A 22,725-nucleotide genomic window follows, 5' to 3' on the forward strand; every position below is an offset into this window, starting at 1 on the left:
AAGGACAGTTACTGAAATCATGGAGGTCTAAAGTTCAGAAACAGAATCAAGTATATTTCCATATTTGGCATAGGAAGGTAACCCTCACAGAATAATGCTAATTCTTTAGACTTTATTGTCAACTTCTCAACACTGAGGAAACAGGGAAAACAGGCTAATGTTAAATCACAGTTGACACTACCAACACAGGAAGTCTAGCTTTGGGAAATGGCAAGCTACTTTAATGGGTATTTGGTGTCTTGTTTCCCAGTTGGGCTAGGTCACAGGAAAGGACTCAGGGAAGATTTTTTTACCTTTCCAATATGTGGTTTTGTGTTAGACTTGGGCATGTACCTCAGAGAGGAAAAAGAATAACATCAAACACAGGGAAGAAATTAGATCCAGGAAGATCTCTGGCTTGAGGCAAAGCCAGATGGTGGCTGCCATCTGTAGGGGACAGGGATCAGACATCCAGGAAACTAGCCTGTCTCCCAGCCACAAGTCTTTAGTCCCAAGTCTTACTTAGATGGTAGACACCCATAGGGAGTATGACATCTTTGTTGTAGGTTTTTCTTTGTTTCTGCCTTTCTGAAGAGGTTAAAAGGTTGGAAGTTATTTGTCCCAGAGACATTAGGATCTCAAGCCTAGAGAGTTGGAAGGACCTGCCAGAATCAGTATCTTGCATACCAATGTCTTATACTTCACCTCCTGGCCAACTGCTAAGAGTCTGGACAGATTCCTGGAGTCCCCTTCTTTCTAGCACATATACTTAGGGCCTCAAAAACCAAGGTAGCCACTGTCTCTGTAGCGTATACTAAGGTAGTTCAGACCTATTGGATTGACACGTCTGAGTTCTACAATTGTGCTTGTTCCCATAGACCTCAGAAAGACCTGGTGGTCAGGGGACTGTCTGTAGCTGAACTAGGCAAAATTAAGTAAAGACAAGGTCACAAAGTAGGAAGCAGAATCTGGAATGGGAAGCTCAGGCCAAGACATAGAGAAGACAGCAATGACTTACTCATAGCCTTATCCAGGGCTACTTCATCCTAGCTCCAAGAAAGAAGCTATTTTTAATATGGAAAATGAACAGAAGTGTATACTGCTGACATGTGGCACAGACTGAGAACTCAGTGAGATGAGCCCAGGATGAGAAGAGGGACAATCGTAAACCATGTGATAGTTCCCGAGTTGTAACATTAGACTCAATGGGACTCATACAGGATGCGTCATCTTTCTCCAGAAGGCTTGGGTCAGAAATGTTTTGGATGTCACAGAATGGGGTGTATTGGAAATGACCCAGATCTGAAGAGGGAAAAGTGAAATTCCTAAGTGGTGTGTGTTCCTTACACACACCTGAAGCTCATCATGTACAGTTTGGTATGCCTGCATTTTCCCTAGAACCTGTCATCTATGGTCAAGAGGAATTTTCCATTTCTGGCATGGTATGAACACTCATAAATTGGAGGTTTGGAAGAATGTTGGGTTTTTTGGATTAGACTTCAGGGAATTTTCCATATCATTGGCCTGAGCAAGGATTTTTAAAGATAAGATCTCCAAAGCAAAAACAGATGAATGGGGTTTTATGGAATTGAAACAGTTCTGCATGACAAAAGAAACAGAATAAAAAATGTAGAGAATGGAAGAAACCATTTACAAACTCGCTGATGAGAGATTAACATCCGTAATGTGTAAACTCTATATCAAGAGAATATACAATTAAAAGTGGACAAAAAACTTGAATAGACATTTCAAGAGACATGCAAATTACTTAACAGGCATTCCCAGCCAAGGAAGTGTTACTGCTGCCTTGTCCCAGACCCTGATGACATCTCAGGCTTATGCCCCTAAAAATAACACCCTGTGTCTCCACGGAGAATCAGAAACCCTTCACCACTAGAAACAGAGTAGAATGTAAGGTCTACCTGGGAGAATAGCCCACTCCCCTCATCCTCTCCTCCTCCCCTACAAGGACAGCACGGTAGCCTTAGCACAAATGGCCTACTGGACACCAGTAATCAGCTCTGAGGGTTCATCCTCTGACTGCCAGTCACTGCCTAATGCTCTGAGGTCCAGGCCTCCTCCACCCAGTCACACCCTCATCCACCAGGTCACACCCAGATCCAACCTGCCAGGCCTTGTTGTACCAGGTCATGCCTGCTTTCCCCAGTCAGAGGCTCCCTAGGCTCTGAGGTCCTTTCTGAATCCCCTGTGGCCACACCTCCTCCTGTCCCTCCCCTATTTAATCCCTCTCCCCTGCCCTAAACTTTCACTCTCTGCACTGTGGTTTCCAGCTCAGGCGGGCTGGCAGTGTGCTCTCCTTCTTGCTCTTGCTTTTGTGTAAATCAACTCTTGCCAAAGAAGATGGTGCTCACCAGCTTTTTACCCGCACCTACTCAGCTATCCCTGGACCTACTTGAAGCTGAAGAGAAGGCAAGATCTCACAGTTCCTGGCAGACCTGCCTGGCCTCCTCACCCAGAGAACCTCCCCCATATGGGTGCCGAAAAGGTTGGAATCCTCGCTCGCTAGAAGATTTTGTAGATGGAGGTGCTTTTCCAGAGATCCATGTGGCCCAGTATCCACTGGATATGGGACGACAACAAACCAGGTCCAATGCGCTGGCCATTCAGGTCGATCCTGAAGGAAAAATTCCATATGATGGAGTTGCTCGACAAGGTCAGTCAAGAGACAAGGTCATTTACAGCAAATATACTGACCTGCTGCCACAGGAGGGGATGCATGCCGGTGCTCCAGACCCACAGAGACCCGGCAAAGAAGCTATTCAAGAGATCACAGCAAAGACAAGGGTAGCCTTAGAGAAGTGTGTGCAGCAGAAGGTTGCCTCAGCCATGCCAGTTTGGGCAGCTGATCAACCGGCTCCTGCTCAGTGTCTGCGATACACACCATCTCAGCAAGGAGTGGCATTGAACTCTGGAGCTACACAGAGGCTCATTCGCATGGTAGAGATGCAGACAGATCCAATGGAGCCTCCGAGGTTCCGGATTAACCAGAAGATTCCCTGGGGACCACCTTCTCCTCCTGCACCTGTCATGCACTCTCCAAGCCAAAAGATGACTGCCAAGAAGCAACAAGAGTGGAAGATTCCTCCTTGCATCTCCAACTGGAAAAATGCAAAGGGTTATACAATTCCCTTAGACAAGCGACTGGCTGCCGATGCAAGAGGACTTCAGATGGTACACCTCAATGAGAACTTTGCCAAACTCACCGAAATGCTCTACATTGCCGATCGGAAGGCTCGGGAGGCTGTCAAAACACGGGCCCAAGTGGAGAGAAAAAGGGCTCAGAAAGCAAAAGAGAAGCATGAAGAGAAACTTAGAGTGATGGCCCAAAAAGCCAGAAAGAGGAGAGTTGGCATCAAAACCCGTGTGGACAGAGATGATGGGGAGGCCCGTGGGAGGGAGGAGATCCGGCACGAGAGGCAAAAAGAGAGACAGCACAACCGGCATCTTTCCAGGGCAGCTGCTAAAAAGAGATGGAAACCGCAGAGGAAGGAACATCGAGACATCACTGAAGTCATTGCTATGGGTGTCCCCAATCCTGCAACCTCCAAGGAAGTTTGGTATGACCCGAGGCTCTTCAACCAGTCCAAAGGTATGGACAGCGGATTTGCAGGTGGAGAAGATGACATTTACAGCGTTTATGATCTCACCTGGAGAGGTGATAAAGACATGGCCCAGACCATCTATAGGCCCAGGACAAATCTGGACAAGGACATGGATGGTGATGACCTAAAAACCAAAATCCAGACCAACAGCTTTCTTCCAGTTCAAGAGTTTTCCGGTTCAGAACATAGGCAGACCGCACGAGAAGGGCCAGTGCAGTTTGAGGAGGATCCTTTTGGTTTGGACAAGTTTCTGCAAGAAGCTAAACAGCACAGTGGCTCCAAAAGACTTGCAGATAGCAGCCGACCCGAGGAGCATGAGCATGAAGGCAAGAAGAGGAGGAAGCCATAGATACTTCTCTCTTCCCACTCAATGAACTTCGTCCAGAACCCTAGTGATGCAAGTCATGGGGATATGCTTTGGAAAGGGTCAGAGTAAAATCCAAATCTGGATACACCACAAATGGATCAAAGACCTCGAAGTCAAAGCAGATCCTCAGAAAATATTACAGGATGGAAGAGGAGAAAGCCTAGGTCTACTTGGCACAGGCCAAAATTTTCTTCAAAGAGACCCAGAAACACAACAAATCAAAGAAAGCTTGGACAAATGGGACTGCATGATATTGCAGAGCTTCTGCATGACAACGGACTTAGGTAGCAAGATCAATAGAAAGCCCACGGATTGGGAGAAGAGCTTCACTAGCCACGCAACAGACAAGGGTCTCATATCTAAAATAGACTTGGAACTCAAAAAATTAAATCCCCCAGAAACAAATCTCCAAAGAAACAACTGCCCGATAAATAAGTGGGCTAAAGACTTAGAGAGAAACTTCTCTGAAGAGGAAAGAAGGATGGCCAATAGACACAGGCAGAAATGCTCAACCTCTCTAACCATAAAAGAAATGCAAATCAAAACAACCTTCAGATACCACCTCACCCCAGTTAGAATGGCTATAATGAAGAACTCTAATAACAACAGATGCTGGAGGATGTGGACAGAAGGGACCCTTACTGCATTGTTGGTGGGAGTGTAGACTTGATCAACCACTTTGGAAAGCAGAATGGAGGTTCCTCAAAAGACTCCACATAGAGCTCCCCTAGGACTCAGCAATCCCCCTTTGGGGCATTTACGCAAGTGTTTCCCCATCAAGACCATACTAAAGCTCCCAGCACAACTATGTTTATTGCAGCATTATATACCATAGTGAAGATATGGAACCAACCCAGATGCCCCTCAGTAGATGAATGGATCAAGAAAATGTGGTATATATACACAATGGAATTCTATGCCTCCATCAGAAAGAATGACATTGCTCCATTTGTTAGGAAATGGGAAAAGTTGGAAAACATTATATTAAGTGAAGTAAGCCAGGCCTAAAGAAGCATAGATCCCATGGTTTCCCTTATTTGCAATATCTAGTGTATGTTTGAGTCAAGCGGAAAAGGTCAGATAATGTGATAGGAAAATGAACCCTTAGATATATATTTTAATGTTTTTTTTCTTTCATGCATGTGTTTCTAACGCATTTATAAGATTATTTCTTTGTTGCTTTGTATGTCCCTCCCCCAGAGTATAACTCCCACTTTAACTATATTTGATGTCATTATAACTTCTGGAGAAGATGGGGAAAAACAAGTCGTTTAAGGATACAGGTGGACCTGTTGCAACAATGAGAAGTACAAGTTGTCATGTCAAAAACAAGCTTTACAACGTCGGTGCTGGGAGTGGGGGGGGGGAAGCATTGGGTGTGGGTGGGCGGGGGGATACTGGGAAGGGATGTGAAGGGTAAACAAAGGAGGAGGCTGCAGTGCTTGGTAAGAAATGTATGCATTATCCTGCCCATGTAATTGTAACCCCTCTGTACAGTATGTTCACAAATAAAATAAAATAAAATAAAAAGAAATGTACTCCTTATCTTGCCCATGTAATTGTAACCCCTCTCTATGGTATTTTTACAATAAAAGAAGAAAGGAAGAAAATGTGGTACATATACACAATGGAATTCTATGCCTCCATCAGAATGAAGGACATTGCCCCATTTGTTAGGAAATGGAAAGACTTGGAAAAAATTATATTAAGTGAAGTAAGCCAGGCCCAAAGAAACATAGGTCCCATGGTTTCCCTTATTTGCAATAACTAGTATATGTCTGAGACAAGTAGAAATGGTCACATAAATTGATGTTCGGTGAAATGAATGCCAAGATGAGTATTCAAATGTTTTTTTCTTTCTTGCTGTTGTTTCTTACATAGTTATAAGATGGTTTCTTTGTTGCTTTGTGTGTCCCTCCCCCACAGTATAACCCCTGCTTTCACTGTATTTGATGTTGGTATATTTTGTGGAAGGGAAGAAACACATCGTTTAAATAGGGATACAGGTGGAACCATTGCAAGAATGAGATATACAAGTTGTTATGTTGAAAAATGAACTTTACAACTTTGGCTGGGGTGGGGAGGTAGGACATGGGAAGGGATGGGAAGGGGAAACAAAGGAGGAGGCAACAATGCTTGATAAGAAATGTACTCGTGGAGCTGGGAAGGTGGCTCAGTGGTAGAGTGCTTGCCTTGCATGCCTGAGGCCCTGGGTTTGATTCCTCAGCACCACAAAAGCAAAAAGAAAAAAGTGGAAGTGGCGCTTTGGCTCACCTGAGTGTTAGCCTTGAGCTGAAGGGCTGAGGGACAGGGCCCAAGCCCAGAGTTCAGGCCCCATGCCCAGAACACCCCCCCCCAAAAAAAAAGAAAAAAAAGAGAAAGAAATGTACTCATTACTTTGCCCACATGATTGTAACCCCTTTGTATGGTATTTTCACATTAAAAAAATAGGAAAAGTTATTTTTAACGTTTCCACGTTTTCCTTTTTTCTATTTTCATTTGTCAACTTGCAGGATAAAATTACTTCATTGTAGAAGGAACAAAATACAATATAATAAAGTTTTTCCTATCTGAACCATGTGGCACCGGTCTCCTTTCGGCAAACCTTACACAAGGGAGCCCAACAACCTGGCCCAGAGGGTTTGGCTTCTCTCTATATACTGAGTACATTTTAAGTGGGAGGTCAGCAGAGTAATGATGATCAATTTTCCCACCTGAAAGTAAGATTAGTTTGTCAGCTCTAATGAGATCCTGCTCCCACCCCTCCTTAGCCCATATATTGGTCAATCGCCTATTGCCACCATGTAAACCACGATGGATATCAAGCTACCCATGTTAAATTAAAACAGAGCTCTCCTTCTAAACTATACGTTCAACTTTCTTATTCAGACTGTTTCCTCAGTCTTCTTTCCCTAGAACAATATCCACGTTCACAATCAAGGAACCATCTCTGCTGCCTTGTCCTGATCAGGATGACATCTCTGCATTCTATTCCAAAGAATGATACCCCTGTGTCAGCAGGAAGTAGCCAGAGAGAATAGGCTCTCCTTCAAAAGTGCCAAAATGCTGGAATGGTAGGAGTGCCCTGGGAAACAACACTGCCCCCAACACCCCTCCTGCTCTCCTCCTCCTTTCCAGGAGAGGGCAGCATGTTAGCTTTTCCAGAATTCTCCTGCTGGAAAGCAGTAATCTCCTCATTCCATCTCCTGAATGAGAGTCAGCAAAGGGCTCCAGGCTCTGAGGTCACCACCTCACCCTCTGAGGTCACGCCCTCACCCACCCAGCCCTGTCTTCCTAAGCCCAGCCAAGCCCTTATCCACCCTGTCACACCCTGATAAGCCCAGTCACTCCCTCATCCGACCAGCCCTGCATGCTTCCACCAGTGAGAGGCTCCCTAAGCTCTGAGGTCATTTCCGCCTCCGCTGTGGCCACGCCTCTTCCCAGCCTGGCACTATATAAGCCCTCTGGCTGGTGCTAAGCTTTGTCTCTGTGCCAGCCTCCCTCCAGTGCAGGTCGGCCCGCAGGTTGGTCTTGCTCCCTCCTGTAACTCAGCTCTTCCCTCGGACTCGCTTCCTTGTTGGGAAGCTTGGTAGTGTCAAGAGCTCTCTGCGGTCCCAGTGTGTGCGGACATCTCCCAGGATCTCCTGCAGACATGGCGGTCTCCAACGCAGTCGGGAAACTGCGGATCCCTCAGGTGGCCAAGGTCAAAAACAAAGCTCCAGCTCTAGTCCAGATCACCGCTGAACAACTGCTGAGGCAGGCCAAAGAACGGGAGCTTGAGCTTCTTCCACCTCCACCTCAACAGAGGATCGCAGATGAAGAAGAATTCAATGACTACAAGCTGAGGAAAAGGAAGGCCTTTGAAGATAACTTAAGGAAGAACCGGACTGTGATTGGCAACTGGATAAAATACGCGCAATGGGAAGAAAGGCTCCAGGAAATTCAGAGGGCTCGATCCATCTACGAGCGTGCTTTAGACGTGGACTATAGAAATATCACACTCTGGCTGAAATATGCAGAAATGGAAATGAAGAATCGCCAGGCCAACCATGCCCGAAATGTGTGGGACCGTGCCATCACAACACTGCCACGAGTCAGCCAGTTCTGGTACAAGTACACATACATGGAAGAGCTGTTGGGGAACATGGCCGGTGCCCGGCAGGTATTTGAGCGCTGGATGGAATGGCAGCCCGAGGAGCAAGCCTGGCACTCCTACATTAACTTTGAGCTGAGATACAAAGAGGTGGAGCGGGCTCGGACCATTTACGAACGCTTTGTTCTTGTGCACCCGCGGGTGAAAAACTGGATCAAATATGCCCACTCTGAAGAAAAACATGGTTATTTTGCCCACGCACGGAAAGTGTATGAGAGAGCTGTTGAGTTCTTCGGAGAGGAACATATGGATGAACACCTCTATGTTGCCTTTGCCAAATTTGAGGAAAACCAGAAAGAATTTGAGAGGGCCCAGGTCATCTACAAGTATGCCTTGGACAGAATCCCAACACATGGGGCTCAAGAGCTCTTCAAAAACTATACCATCTTTGAGAAGAAGTTTGGTGACAGGCGGGGTATTGAAGCTATCATTGTGAGTAAACGCAGATTCCAGTATGAAGAGGAAGTGAGGGCCAGTCCCCACAATTATGATGCGTGGTTTGATTACTTGCGCTTACTGGAAAGCACTGCAGAAGCTGACACAGTGCGAGAGGTTTATGAGAGAGCCATTGCTAACATTCCACCCATTCAGGAGAAGAGACACTGGAAGCGTTACATCTACCTCTGGATCAACTATGCACTCTATGAAGAATTGCAGACAAAGGATCCTGAGAGGACAAGGCAGGTGTATCAAGCCTCTTTTGAATTAATTCCTCATCAAGAGTTCACATTTGCCAAAATGTGGCTCTATTATGCACAATTTGAAATAAGACAGAGAAATTTATCATCTGCCAGAAGAGCTTTGGGGATTTCAATAGGCAAGTGTCCAAAGAGCAAGTTATTTAAAGGCTACATAGAACTGGAAGTGAAGCTTCGAGAATTTGACAGATGCCGGAAGCTTTATGCAAAGCTGTTGGAATTTGCACCTGAAAATTGTACCTCCTGGATTAAGTTTGCAGAATTAGAGACAATCCTTGGTGATGTGGAGAGAGCCAGGGCAATCTATGAGTTAGCCATCAGCCAGCCTCGCTGAGACATGCCAGAGGTGCTTTGGAAATCCTACATTGACTTTGAGATGGAACAGGGAGAAATTGAGAGAATACGAAATCTTTACCGACAGTTGCTCCAATGGACACAGCATGTCAAGGTATGGATCAGTTTGGCTCACTTTGAGTTGTCTGCAGGAAAACAAGGCAGTGTGTCTAAATGCAGACAGATTTATGAAGAGGCTAACAAAACCATGCAGAACTGTGAAGAAAAGGAAGCGAGGCTTATGCTGCTGCAATCTTGGAGAAGCTTTGAGGATGAATTTGGAACAGAATCAGATAAGGAGAGAGTAGACAGACTCATGCCAGAGAAAGTGAAGAAGAGAAGAAAGGTTCAGACTGATGACGGGTCTGATGCAGGCTGGGAAGAATACTGTGACTACATCTTTCCAGAAGATGAAGCTGCCAGCCAACCTAACCTCAAACTTCTGGCTATGGCTAAAGTTTGGAAGAAACAACAGCATCCTGACTCAGGATGCTTTCTCTAAATGTTGCCACATTTTGGTGTTTTATATTTTTATTTGTAATTTTGTAAAATTTTGTAGTATTGTAAATTTTGTAAAATTTTTCCTTGTTGGAAGGAATAAAATAAAATAAACTGTTACATATCTGCAGACTGTTGTGGTCTGCATTTATTGAAACTTACATTAGAGAACCCAACAACCTGGCCCAGAGGTTCAGCTTCTCTAAACTTACTGAGGATACTTTAAAAAGGAGGTCAGGAGACTAGCCATTATCAACCTTCCCTCGGAAGAGCAGGACAACATTGTCCTATATATGTATAAATGGTAGTTCTTTGTTTAAATATGGAAGATATTGAAGTGCAGTTGTTTATTTGATAGTATTACTTAGTACATGTATAGTTTTTATCAATTCACTGGGGATGGACATTTGTCTCAGACACTTGAAGCTGTTAGGAACACCCACATTGCAGACTTTGGATGGACATCCACTTTTAGTATACTTGTTTTGATTCCAAGAAAGAGATTGCCTAGTCCTATGTTAGGTATGTATTTATTTAGAAGCTACTATAAAAATGTCACAGTGCAGATCAGAAGGAACAATTCTGCCCAACTAGAGGTAAGGTATGTGAAGTACTGTTGCCAATGGTGACCATGTTAATTCCATCACAGGTCTTCATGGTAAGCACCTCTCAGGCTTGTTTCTTGAAATGTCACATCTGACCTTTCCCTGTGCCTGGTTGACTGGATTAAGGCAGTCTGACCAACAAGGCTTCTGCTCACCACTGGCAAGCCATGTGGATGTCCAGACCTAGTAACCCTTCAGCCGCTGCAGGCGCCTGACTTCCACCCTACTACAGAGAGATCAGTGAACTCATGGAAACATGAGAAAGAATGATTTTTGATTTAAGCTCTGATAGTGTTTGCTTGTAATCACAGCACTTGTGAGACTGAGGTAGGAGGATTGGGAGTTTGAAGCAGGCTGGACAACATGGATAGAGCATGTTTAAAAGAATATTTTTGGTTATTGTTGTCGAAAAATTATGGATATTTGATAGACAACAGGAACAAAGGTTATCACCCCAAAGTAGGATGTGACCATAAAACCAAGTAAGCTGTCAAGTCATTTCCTGTTGATTTGGTGAGGTGTGTTAGTTTCTGAATGGATGGTAGGGGAAGGCAGAAGAAAGGGTTTAAAACTTTTTGTTATTATCTGTGTCAGTATTATTTTCTTTTTAGCTTGTGACATATTGTAAATTTCATCTTCTCTGCCTACAAATGCACTGTCCATATCCTTGGATTGGTTGAAGAGCTGTTGGTCATACTGAACTTCATTTGAGGTGCAAGGATTGGGGACACCCCAATGACTTCAGTGATTTCAGTGATTATCTGCTGTTCCTTTTTCTGCAGTTCTGCTCCCTTCCCAGCAGCTGCCCAGGAAAGATAATGGTCATACCGTCTCTCTTTTTGCCTCTCCTGCTGGATCTCATCCCTCCTACTTGCATGCCTCCCTATCGTCTCTCCACATGGGTTTTGATCCCAGCTCTCCTCTCCCTGGCTTTTGTGCCATCACTCTAAGTTTCCCTTTCATTCTGAATCCTTTTTCTCTCCACTTGGGCCCATCTTTCCACAGTGTCCAGAGCCTTCCAGTCAGCAATATAGAGAACTTCAGCCAGTTTGGCAAAGTTCTCATTGATGTGTACCATCTGAAGTCCTCTTCCACTAGCGGCCAGTTGCTTGTCTAATGGAATTGTGTAACCTTTTGCATTTTTCCAGTTGGAGATGCAAGGAGGAATCTTCCACTCTTGTTGCTTCTTGGCAGTCATTTTTTTAGTTGGAGAGTGCATGACAGATGCAGGAGGAGTAGGTGGTCCCTGGGGAATCTTCTTGTTGATCTTGAACCTCAGAGGTTCCATTGGATCTTTCTGCATTACTACCATCTGAATTAGCTTCTGTGAAGCTCCAGAGTTCAATGCCACTCCTTGCTGAGATGGTGTGTATCGCAGATACTGAGCAGGAGCCAGTTTATCAGCTGCCCGAACTGGCATGGCTGAGGCAACTTTCTGCTGGACACACTTCTCTAAGGCTACCCTTGTCTTTGCTGTGATCTCTTGAATAGCTTTCTTCACTGGATCTCTGCGGGTCTGGATCATTAGTATTCATCCCCTCTTTTGGCACCAGGTCAGTATATTCGCTGTAAATGACCTTTTTTTTTTGTTTTGTTTTGTTTTGTTTTGTTTTGCTTATGTGGTGCTGAGGAATTGAACCCAGGGCCTCATGCATGCAAGGCAAGCGCTCTACCACTGAGCCACCTTCCCAGCCCCATGACCTTGTCTTTTGACTGTCTTTGTCAAGCAATTGCATCGTACTGAATTCTTCCTTCAGGATCGACCTGAATGGCCAGTGCATTTGACCTGTTTTTGTTGTCATCTCTATCCAGTGGATAATGGGCCACATGGATCTCTGGAAATGCATCATCAAAGTCCTCTAGGAAGCGAGATATACAGCCCGTTGGGTATCTGTATGAGGAAAGTTTCTCTATGTGAAGAGGCCAGGGAAATCTGCCATGGACTGTGTGGTTCTGCCTTCTCTACTGCTTCAGGTTGGTCCTGAGATAGCTGAGTAGGTACAGGTAAAAAGCTGGCGAGTGACATCTTCTTCAGTAAAAGTTGATTTAGTGAAGAGCAGGAGCAAACGGATGTCCTGCCTGAGTTGGATGCATGCACAGTGAGAGCATAGGGCTGGAGAGAGGAATTATATAGGAAGGGCAAGGAGGAGATGTGTCCACAGCGGATGTGGAAATGACGTCAGAGCTGATGGATCTTCTCTCTGGCAGGAAGAGGCCTGACTGGGGCAGATAAGCACAAGACCTCAGAGGAGGAGGAAGTGACCTCAGAGCCCGGGGCCTTGCAGACTCAATGAGGGCATTGACTCTTTGATGTGATTGATTACTTGTTTCCCACAGGTGATTTCTGGAATGGCTACTGAGCTTTCCTTTCTAGCAGAGAAGAGGAGGAGAGCAGGAGGAGAGTGGGCTAATGTCATGGGCATACCTAATATTCTAGCCTTTTGACAATTGAGAAGAGCCACTGATTCTCTCTGGCTACTTCCTGCTGACACGGTCATTTTTAGGGGTAGAAGGCTGAGATGACATCCCGACTGGTATAAAGCAGCAGTAACAGTTCCTTGGTTGTGAATGTTTATATTTGTCTATGGAAAGAAGTCTTAGGAGGCAGGGGCTGAACAAGAAGTTGAAAGTATAGCATAGTATGAAAAGTTCTGTTCCACTTTAAAATGGGTGACTTGATGCCCTTAGTGGTTCCCATGGTACCAACAGGGGTTTGACCAAAGATTTGGTCTGGGGAGGGTTAAGGGGGAGGGGTGAGGACCTGACTGGACCACTTCACATCTCCAGGTCTGAGGAGCAAAACTCCAGTCATTTCCACATGGAAGTGAGAGGAGCAAAGGTGGTCCAGTGATGGAACAGGATAAGGGACAGAGGACAGCAGCACTAACTCCTGTAGGTCAAAAGTGCAAGAGAGCCTGGGAGCTGATCCCAGTGACAACTCCTGAGCATAGTCAGGTGTGACAGACCAAGTAAGGGAAGGTATGGCCATGAACACACAAGCATGTAAGTGCATACACATGCCCATGTGTAGGTATGAAGTTTGACTAGGTAAGCCAGGTTTTACAGAGAGAGTCCGGGGACACACAGGTTTAAGGAGACAGGTGTTGTCCAGCACATCTAGAGAATGAGAGGGTGGCTTAATCAAGGCCAGAGAACCTGCTTTCAGCGTGTATTAAATGTTTCACCCCTGGCCCTATTAGAAACAGGCTGTATGTTGTTAAAGAGAAAGAAGTTTAACAGCCTACAGCCCTTCAGAAGGCTTCAGAGCTAGTGAACAAAGCTCACTCAGAAAAGTCAAGTTCAGGCTTGGAAGGTGGCTCAGTGGTAGAGTGCTTGCCTTGCATGCCTGAGGGCTGGCTTATGCACTACATAACCTAAAAAGTAAAAAGCCAGAAGTGGTGCTGTGGCTCAAGTGGTAGAGCGCTAGCCTTGAACTGAAGAGCTAAGGGAGTACCCAGAGTTCAGGCCCATGACTGCATCCCCCCCCCAAAAAAAAGAAAAGTCAAGGTTTATGGAAGTGGCACTGTGGCTCTAGAAATAAAGCGCTTGTCTTGAGCTGAAGAGCTGAGGGATAGCACCCAGGCCCAAAGTTCAAGCCCCATGACTGACAAAAAATAAATAGTAAAGTCAAGGTCCAGATCCTACTCCTGTCCTCTTCTAGTCCTAGCCTGAGCATGACATTAGTTATGAAAATCAGATTTAAAGATATTGACTCCTTGTAGACAAGGCTCACATTGACAGGGAAAGGCTGAACACCTACACACATGCTTAAGGTCTACAACAGAAAGGAAAACACTGGATGCCTACTCACATTCCACTGTCTTCACTACCAAGCACCACTTGAGAAGGCATGACATTGCAGTTGCTTAGATCCAACCATTCCCTGATTCCTGACAGGTTGATCCAGTCTCATGTGCCTTCTGATCCTTTTTTTTAAAAAAAATCTATCCCAATTCTGTCATGATGCACACTAATGGAATGCATAGTGCATCCTTCAGAAGTTTAGGTAAACACTATTCACAAGGAGGAGAAATGCAGATTATTTAAGACTTTTATTGCAACAAAAAGAAGGCCATGGGTGTATGCTTTCTTCTCTACAATTCCAGCTCATTGGGCATGTAGAGGGTAGAACACTCTGAACTCAGGATGGCCAGTATTGGGAGGTCTATTTGCAGGGCCGTGGGACGGGGAGTCAGAGGGAAGTTTACCCCCCACCCCCATCCCCAGGCTGCATTTCTACATTTCCTCAGTGTGATCTTGCTTTGTTGAGAGATCTCATAGACTTTGACATCACCCAGCCATTACTGTAAGCTCCCTCTGCCTATACAAAGTTGCAGCTACAGAAAACCACAGACTGCCTCTACATCAAGAAGAGAGCAGCATTCTTCCTGGTTTAGCTCTGAACCAGCAAAGCTGCAATCACTAAGATGGGAGTCGTTTGTTTGGTGGGTTCTCTGGTGTTGCCATGGGAAATACCATGTTCATTGTCCTCCTGCAGTGTGTGAGCTTGAACAGCTTGGTAGAGGGAAATGCAATTGCCTGATAGGAATGCTCAGGACACAGGCTTCACCCAGGGACCTTACCACAGTCTCCCACAGCAGAATGTCCCTTGGTGCCATGATGGAGGCTTTGGAAGCCTTTCCAGGGTTCTACAAGGCCAACTGCTTCTGGGATGCTCTGCATGCCAGAAGTTTCCATGGGCACCAGCCTGTGGATTCACCAGTGCAAAGAAGGCACTTTCTCCATCACAAGCAGAACTGATGTGGAATCAGTAACACCAAGTGTTACATTGAAAGTCCTGAGTGTTATAAAAAAATGACTATCTTTCAGACAAAGAAGTGTAAAAATCCAAGCAAGAATCTTTTAAAGGCAAGTGGCTCCATCCTATCACAGCAGTCCAATGCCAGCAATTGGCCTTTGGATGGCTGGCTACCTCCCAGGTTCAAGAAGTTTATCAGGGTCACTGTTGTAGCAGTATCAGTTCAGCCTTTTAAAGCCATTTAAGTCATGGGTCCTACCTTAGATCCATTCAAGTCATGGATGCCACCTATGGATCCTTGCCTCCAGAGCACTTCATCTGTGAGACCTTTCAGTCAGCAGGAGAGTAGCTAGAGAAAGAGGCAGGTCCATCTGAAGGCAGCCTTCTTGTTCAACTACCTGAGTCTCTTATGGCCAGGACTTTGAGTATTCAAGGGTACCGTGTTTTCACTCCAAGTGCTCCACCTATATATTCCCCAGCTCAGTCTCTTCATAAATCATAGTGTTGCTACTTCTAATTCCATGACTTAGAATGACTTCATTTTAGACCATTTGTCTGTCCTACTAGGCAAAAACAAAGTGACAACCCAGAGTCCTGCCCTTTAGGAATACACCTTCTTACTATGGTCCTTCAAGGCTAGATTGCACCAAAATCTCAGAAGCTCCCAGGAGGATAAGAGATGTGATAAGTATTCCAGCACCTCCACCAGTAAAGAAGAAGGACTCCAAGCCCTCTGGTCTTTGCCCAGAACAACATTAACAGCAAATGCAAGTTATCAAGGCGAAGCAGAGGGTGCTGAAGTAGCTGGGGTTCTGTGCGCATATCAAGCACCCCAGACGATCATTGCTATGTATTTACAAGTCTTAAAATGTGAATGAGATCAAAGCCTCATTCAGATTGCCTAGGTAGTCCCTGATGGAATTACATGAATGATAGTCTGTGACCAATGTTTTTGTTCACTTCCAACCAAAGACTATATCGTGTGTGTGCATCTGGGCACTCCAGATTTAACTGCCCACTCCTCCTTCTTTTTTTTGGCACTACAGAATAGGAAATTCAAGAAATATGCATAGAGATGCTTTGGCAGTATACCAGGAAAAAGCCTAACTGAATTTCTAGAAAGAGACGTAGAGAAGAGTAGTCTTATAGGGAGCCAAGTTGAAAGCAAAGGGACTGAATATGGATGAGACCCCAGCCCTGTCTACCTTGGGTGGCTTCTCCTGGGCCTTCAAGCTGTCATCACTTAGATAGAGAAGCAATAGCCAAAGACAAGTCCCTGGCATCCCTCAGTGTGAAGATGATCAAAGAGGAACCTGAAAATGTCACTGTACATTGGACCTGATTCAGAATTTGGTCAAGGCTGACAAAGGTAAAAGTTATTACCCCCAGTTGAGTGGGGAGCTGCTTGAACGCGATGAGCTTAAGGCCTTGGGAATAAGGTGGATGTCTGTTTTATGGAAGGAATGTTTTATTATTCCCTTTTACTCCCTAATGATAAAGGAGTCAATTATTTCTATGTATACAAATTATACCTCATTAATGTCTATAACCACAAGATAGATTGATACCTCGTATGTGCAATGATCTGTATTTGTCCCTCCCCCTGAACTGAACTCAATAAAACTCTTCTTAGGGGTCCCTTAGGACTTGGTAGCAGGAATCCCATTCAGTCACCTGGCTCCCCAAGACCTCAGTTCTCTGGCCTGGTTTCCCATTATTGTCTTGTCCCCAGTCACAGCAGTCAGCAACACTTTCTTATGTATCAAGGGAGACCCTTCTGTCCAAAATATCCTATCACACAATTTAGTTGGACTTGCTGTCAGTAGGGAAGGGTACAAATACCTAACCCAGTATGAACATGAAATCTAGTATGAATAAACCCTAGAGCTTGAACTTAATAAAAGGAACCTGAAGATAGACAGCAGGCTTCCTAAAGCTCTTACCATGATATAAGAAAAGACTTCAAGAGAAGCAACAAGACAGCAAGAGCAGAAGTGTTGCTCTGCAACAGGCGGAGCTGGCCTGGGACATACAGCTCGAGGTCCCTCAGCAGGTCCCCCAGCCACAGGGAGGGCCATTGGGCCACCACAACCATGCCTCTCCTCACCTGGAGGCCAGTGCACCAGAGACGACGCTCAAACAGACGTGGCCATGGGAGGAAAAAGTCCTGTTCTTGATGTAGAGCAAGCCCCGCTATCATTCCCACGCTGTTAAGCAGCACAGACCCGAGAGGGGCCATCACAGGGACCTGGGCAACGGTCTGCTCCTTCGAGGGGTCCACAAGGGCAAGCATCACGGCAGCAGCCGCTTGGGCCACGGCAGACACAGACGCCGACCCCGGCGTCATCCTGCAGCCCAGGTGTGTGCACTCAATCCCAAGTGATTAGGATTTGGGTTCTTCAATCTCGGTCTCTAGAAACACAGAGGACATTTTCTTTCTAGAAGAGCTATGTGGAAATTCTCTCACACACGAAAATGCCCTAGCAATATCTCATAGCAAACCATGGTCAGGATCAATTGTACTTTATTATACTTGTGTATTGTTTATTGCTATAAGAACTGCAGTGGGAATTCTGTAAAAATATATCTTATTTTTATACAGATATAAGTGTAGACATTGTTCTGTTTAAGTGGCTTGTTTCCTTAAATGATGGTGAATAATGTAACACTGCTTTGTCTGCATAAAGAAGTGTTTGTATAAAGCTTTTGACAATAAAATACAAATCCTGGTTTTCTAAAAAAGAAAAACACTCACCCAGGGGATGAGTGCAATAGCCTGGAAATAGGGAATACCAAAAAATTACATGGGGTTGAGAGTGGAGGGTTCAGCTCTGTAATCCGGAGGGTTGGGGGACGACAGCTTTTTGCCTGCAATCCTCCTCAACCCGTGCCATAGTCCTTGGCCCAGGCCTTGTTGGATATGTCTGCTGCTGGGGGAACTGTCCCCCGTCACCAAGCTGACCGTAAGGATGGACCAGTTGCCTGGCTGAGCAGTGAGTATGAGCAGACACTGGAGGTGTAAAACAACAGCAGTCTTCAGGGAATGGGCTCTTCTGAATCCACTGATGCAGGTTTCTGTCTGGATTCTCCTGACCTTGGACAGAAAAGAAAACCTTGAAAATCTCAAGAAGAGGATAAATTATGAGGATAGATTCCTTGCCTTAGAAGGTTTTGAGGTATAGCCCAGCTTGGTATAGGAGCCATTCTGATTCTCTGGAACATGATATCTTTCAGCTCATTGACCAGGATAAAAACAAGAAAAAAGAAGCATTTGAGTTTAAGAAGCTCATAACACCTGCATCTCATGGTTGCCTGTATGCCCATGGACTAGATGAGGGTAAAGATGACTTCTCACAGAGGCAGAACTCAGCCCCAGCTCGGATGCTTTCTTCACATGAAAGAGATGTGAGCGAGGGAATTTTGTTCCTCTTTTCACACTCCAGTCACCTGTGACAGCCAGTTTGTCTGATGAGGATGATGGCTTCATGGACCTTGTTGATGGAGAGAATCTGAAGAACAATGTGGAAGCCCCATCGGGCATGGCAAGCCTCTGGACAGGACCCATGGTTATGAGAAGAGCTACAAATATTGGCAGTGGGTGGGGATTGTTTGCCTCCCCTTCCCAGTGTGACTCCAGCATTTGGTCAGCAATGAAGGGAACAGAACAATCTCAAGAGGAATCTCCACAGGGAAGCACAAAGTGGCAGAAGAGCTTGGCTGGAATTAGTCCTGGAGGGTCACTTAATCTAGAGGGTCCCTGAGATTCTACAGCAGTGTGTGTCTCTGACAAATTCCTCCAAAAGGACCACAGAGAAAAAATATCAATGCATAGTCAATAGTATTTTACTAAAAATACTCCTTTTGGAGAAAAAAGATTCATAGAAGCTTTTATGTGTTTCCTCTCAGACTTCAGAAATTGTAAATTTTCAATGTGCTCAAGGCCCGAGGGTAAGGACACAGTTTATTATACAGTTTGAACTGGTTGCTCTTGGGTGTGTGTGTGCGCTGTTATTGGAAAGTCAACATTTCTGATTTAAAAAGTTTTAAATCTTGTTAAAAACATTTGTTTCACTGCAGAATTGTTTATAAAAATTCAATGAAGTTGGGCACAGGTGGCTCATGCCTGTAATTCTAGCTACTCAGGAGGCTGAGATCTGAGGATCATGGTTCAAAGCCAGCCCTGGCAGGAAACTGTGAGATTCTTATCTCCAATAAACCACTGGAAAACTGGAAGTGGTGCTGTGTCTCAAGCGGTAGAGCCCTCACATTGAACTGAAGATTGCACGGACAGCACCCAAGCCCAGAGTTCAAGCCACACGACGGAAAAAAATTATTCACTGAAAATTGGGGATCTGTTTCCTACTAGTCACAGCATTTATACAATGTTGCTTTTTTAATATATTAAAAACAGGAAAAACAATGCTCAGGAGGAGGAATAGAAAGAGTATCTGAGTAGCCAAGAAGATAATGACAATGATGGTAGTGGTCCAAGGTCTCCCTGAAAACATCACCAGACAACACACCGAATTTTGGCTGGATAAGAAGTGGTCCCAGTATCTCAGTAGTCCCAGGCCACTTCAGTCCTAAGATGGCTAAAGCTAGTTCAGCCAGTTCAGTGAATTGGATAATGACATATCCTGAAACAGAAGATCACATCAGATGTAGGGAAAGAAGTCACAGAAAGACAACCTATAAAAACACATTAAAAACTCAGGTGAATGAGTACAATAGCCAGGAAATTAGGAATATCAAAAATTCCATGGAATAAAAGCACAAAGCAGATCAGGGGACCAAGATTAAGTCCCCATATACAGATACACAGCATGGCAGGGCACCTAGGTAAATGGAAGACTAGACACTGCATGCTGCCTCCTGTTTTTGTCTCCACTTGAGGTATAAGACAGATTGTAAGGAAGAGTTCTGGCAGGCCACGGGCACACACTGCTGGAGCTGGACTTGGGTTCTTGTCTCATTCCTGACACTGTCCCAACACTGGCATCCTAATCTCCAAGCTCCTTTTGTCCAGGATCAACCAGGCCCTTTAGTGATGCTCACACATGTACCCCAGCTTCCTGCTCTCCAGGAAGCTGCTGTCCCTTGGGCCACAGGATGAACAGCAACCACGATTTTCGTACCCCTGCATCTAGCCTCACTCTCCAACAATAGAATCCTAGACATTGTCCATGGAGCAGGTAGGATCCTGACCCACCTGTGTAGGCCATGGGACAAAGGCTAGCCAAGCAGGAGTCTAATGACAAGACAGAAGAGTGATCAACATCTTTGTCTCTGATGAGGCAAACACAGGCACTCATTCAAGTAGGCATCAACTCTGGTTGACTTTTCTCATCTTCTAGACAGTTCTTGAATAAATATAAAAGCCTTATAACAATGGCTATCTGGCTAAACCAAGGCTAGAAGCAGCTCTACCGGATCACTGATACTTAATGATGCATCCTTTCTAATGAAGACAATTCTCAATAGCTGAGTAGTCAAGGGTTTCCTTTTAGAATTCTAGACCAAAGAGAGAAGGCACAGACAGTGTCACTGAGTGGTAGGACTCCTGTTCACCATCACTGCATGTTACCCATGAAAAGCATTTGGCCAGGCCCCTTGGGGAACAGCCCCCATGGGCCATGCCAAACTTCTAAAGGTAATCTATCCTGGTGGTTGCTTTTCCTTGCACCTCAAATGCTACCTTTGGGGCCAGCAATGTTGTATATTGATCAGAGGTAAGTTCCTCCTCAGGACACAGATAAGTCAATAATGTCAGGGTTAAGGCTTTCAGTGTGGTGAGCCTGCCTCATCCAGCAGGAACTTCTGTCTCTCTACACCTCCAAGGTATAGGTTCTCTCCCCCACCTCAGAGCTTAAAGCTAGTGTCAGAATAGTCTCAGAGATTCTCCAGGCTGATGTTGTATAGGTTTGTGAAGCTACAAGAAGATCCTGAGACGTTATCTCCCCAAAACCTAGGCCTTTAAGTCCCATCTGACCATTAAGATTGCTATACTCTCAGCCTCATTCATCTAAGAAGGCCTACCTCTCCATTCCTGCCATGTCCATTGCTGAAGCCCTGTCAGTGGAGACCTCTTACATAGCAGTCAGATGTGAGCTCCATCTAGTCCAAGTAGCCCTCGCCCCCAGAACACTGTGCTTGGGACTACAATAGAAATATAAGTGGATAGAAGAACTCTTTAATGAATGGGAGCTACTGGGCATCAATCAGGGACCCATAAGCAGGCCCCTGAGAGCAAACACAATCTGATCAAAGTCACCCACAGTACTTGGGTATCACCAAGTGAAGTGGCTGCTGCTCACTCAGAGATGTGGAAGACAAAAAGAAGAGGCACAACTAGGAGCCAGCTCTTCCTTCTTCCCCTCTAAGAGACTGCATCCCAAATGTAGACAGCAAGCATTGTCCATCTCCAGAGATAGTCTTAAACTACCATTTACTAGCTAATGACCACGTAGAACATTGGGTTTCTAACCTCCCGCCTCCCAATTTTTAATAATGGAAACAGAAAACATCTAAAGTGAAGCTTCTGGAAAAACACTTGTTCTTGCTGGTCTCGTATCTCTCCTCAAACTTGGCCTTGGCCTCCCATTGGGAACTTTGAATTTCTTGCCTAATCAGGAGAAACTGAAACAGACTTTTGCCACTCAAATATTGTGGAAATACCAGCACAAATTGTATCATCTGCTATTATTCCACATGGAACATTATGAACATGATAGATTCTTTTGGCTAGAATAGGTCAATCATTTAGATGCTTCTAGATATTAAGAATAAAGGCGGCTTATTACGAAGCGGAAGCCAAACCATCCTAGAAAACAAGGCATCTCTAAAAGATGAAATAAGACTCTCCATCTACTCTCAGACTAGATCTAACCAGATACAAGACATGCCACTAAGTTGTGAATTTTTCAACCAGAAAAATACTTGGGTTCAATAGGGCAAAAGCTAAAGTACCAACACTCACCAATGTAAGCAGACAGAGCGAAGGAAAGAGGTTATAAGAGAGCATATGCAATCTGAGCTCATTTCCTACATTGAGGGAACTAGAAAAAGTACCAAATTGTCTCTGTAGCCATCTCCAGAGATGAAACCATAAAGTCATTCATCATTCCTCTGCTTTCCTTAATGGCAGTATACTGCTCTGATCAGAGAGAAAAGCTAAAAGCAAAGAAGAATCTAGAGAAGTGCACTATGTCTTATTTCACTAAAGCCAAAGGCTTGATAGACATGAAGCTCTTAGAAATGGTCCCCATACAGCCTCCTTTGTTCTTTTTTTTGTGGTCAGTCATGGGGCTTGAACTCCGGGCCTGGGTGCTGTCCCTCAGCTCTTCAGCTCAAGGCTAATGCTTTACCACTTGAGCCACAGTGCCACAGACTCTGCTGTTCTATACGAAAAGTGTGCTTGTCTCCCACACCAGAGATGCTTGAAAAGACATTTAGTGACAGGACAGTCTCCAAAGGGATGGGAGTAGTGGATGAAGTGCTCCATGGCCAGACTTGGTTACACCGCCTCTCTGACAGGAAGCCCACCATGACTGGTAAAAATTTGCACAGGGTCTGCGTGAGGGACTAGAAAACAAACCCTTCTTTCCAAGCTTGGTTGTTTCTACACATTGCAGAAAATGTAACCTTAACTGTACTTTGCCACTTTGAGACAGAATGATTCAATGCAATGGAAAGTTCTGGAAAGGCAAGTCA

The 22,725-nt window shown here is 45.0% G+C and overlaps 1 protein-coding gene and 4 pseudogenes across 1 annotated transcript; 4 read left to right on the forward strand and 1 right to left on the reverse strand.

The window, feature by feature from the left end:
- Positions 1 to 2,340: 2,340 nt before the first annotated feature.
- On the forward strand, positions 2,341 to 3,976 carry LOC138825745 (SNW domain-containing protein 1 pseudogene; annotated as a pseudogene).
- A 3,645-nt stretch (positions 3,977 to 7,621) lies between these two features.
- LOC138825841 (crooked neck-like protein 1) lies at positions 7,622 to 10,500 on the forward strand. Its single transcript, XM_070020493.1, is given in 3 exon segments — positions 7,622 to 9,627; positions 9,629 to 9,671; positions 10,489 to 10,500. Coding segments are annotated over 3 exon segments (2,061 nt in total).
- Positions 10,501 to 11,202: 702 nt separating this feature from the next.
- LOC138825842 (SNW domain-containing protein 1-like) lies at positions 11,203 to 12,782 on the reverse strand (annotated as a pseudogene).
- Positions 12,783 to 15,292: 2,510 nt separating this feature from the next.
- On the forward strand, positions 15,293 to 17,197 carry LOC138825843 (cyclin-L1 pseudogene; annotated as a pseudogene).
- Positions 17,198 to 17,665: 468 nt separating this feature from the next.
- LOC138825844 (M-phase inducer phosphatase 1 pseudogene) lies at positions 17,666 to 18,776 on the forward strand (annotated as a pseudogene).
- Positions 18,777 to 22,725: the final 3,949 nt, after the last annotated feature.

The sequence above is a fragment of the Dipodomys merriami genome, unplaced genomic scaffold, assembly GCF_024711535.1.
Source record: "Dipodomys merriami isolate MVZ:Mamm:240054 unplaced genomic scaffold, mDipMer1.0.p SCAF_14, whole genome shotgun sequence".
NCBI classification, from domain to species: Eukaryota; Metazoa; Chordata; class Mammalia; order Rodentia; family Heteromyidae; genus Dipodomys; species Dipodomys merriami.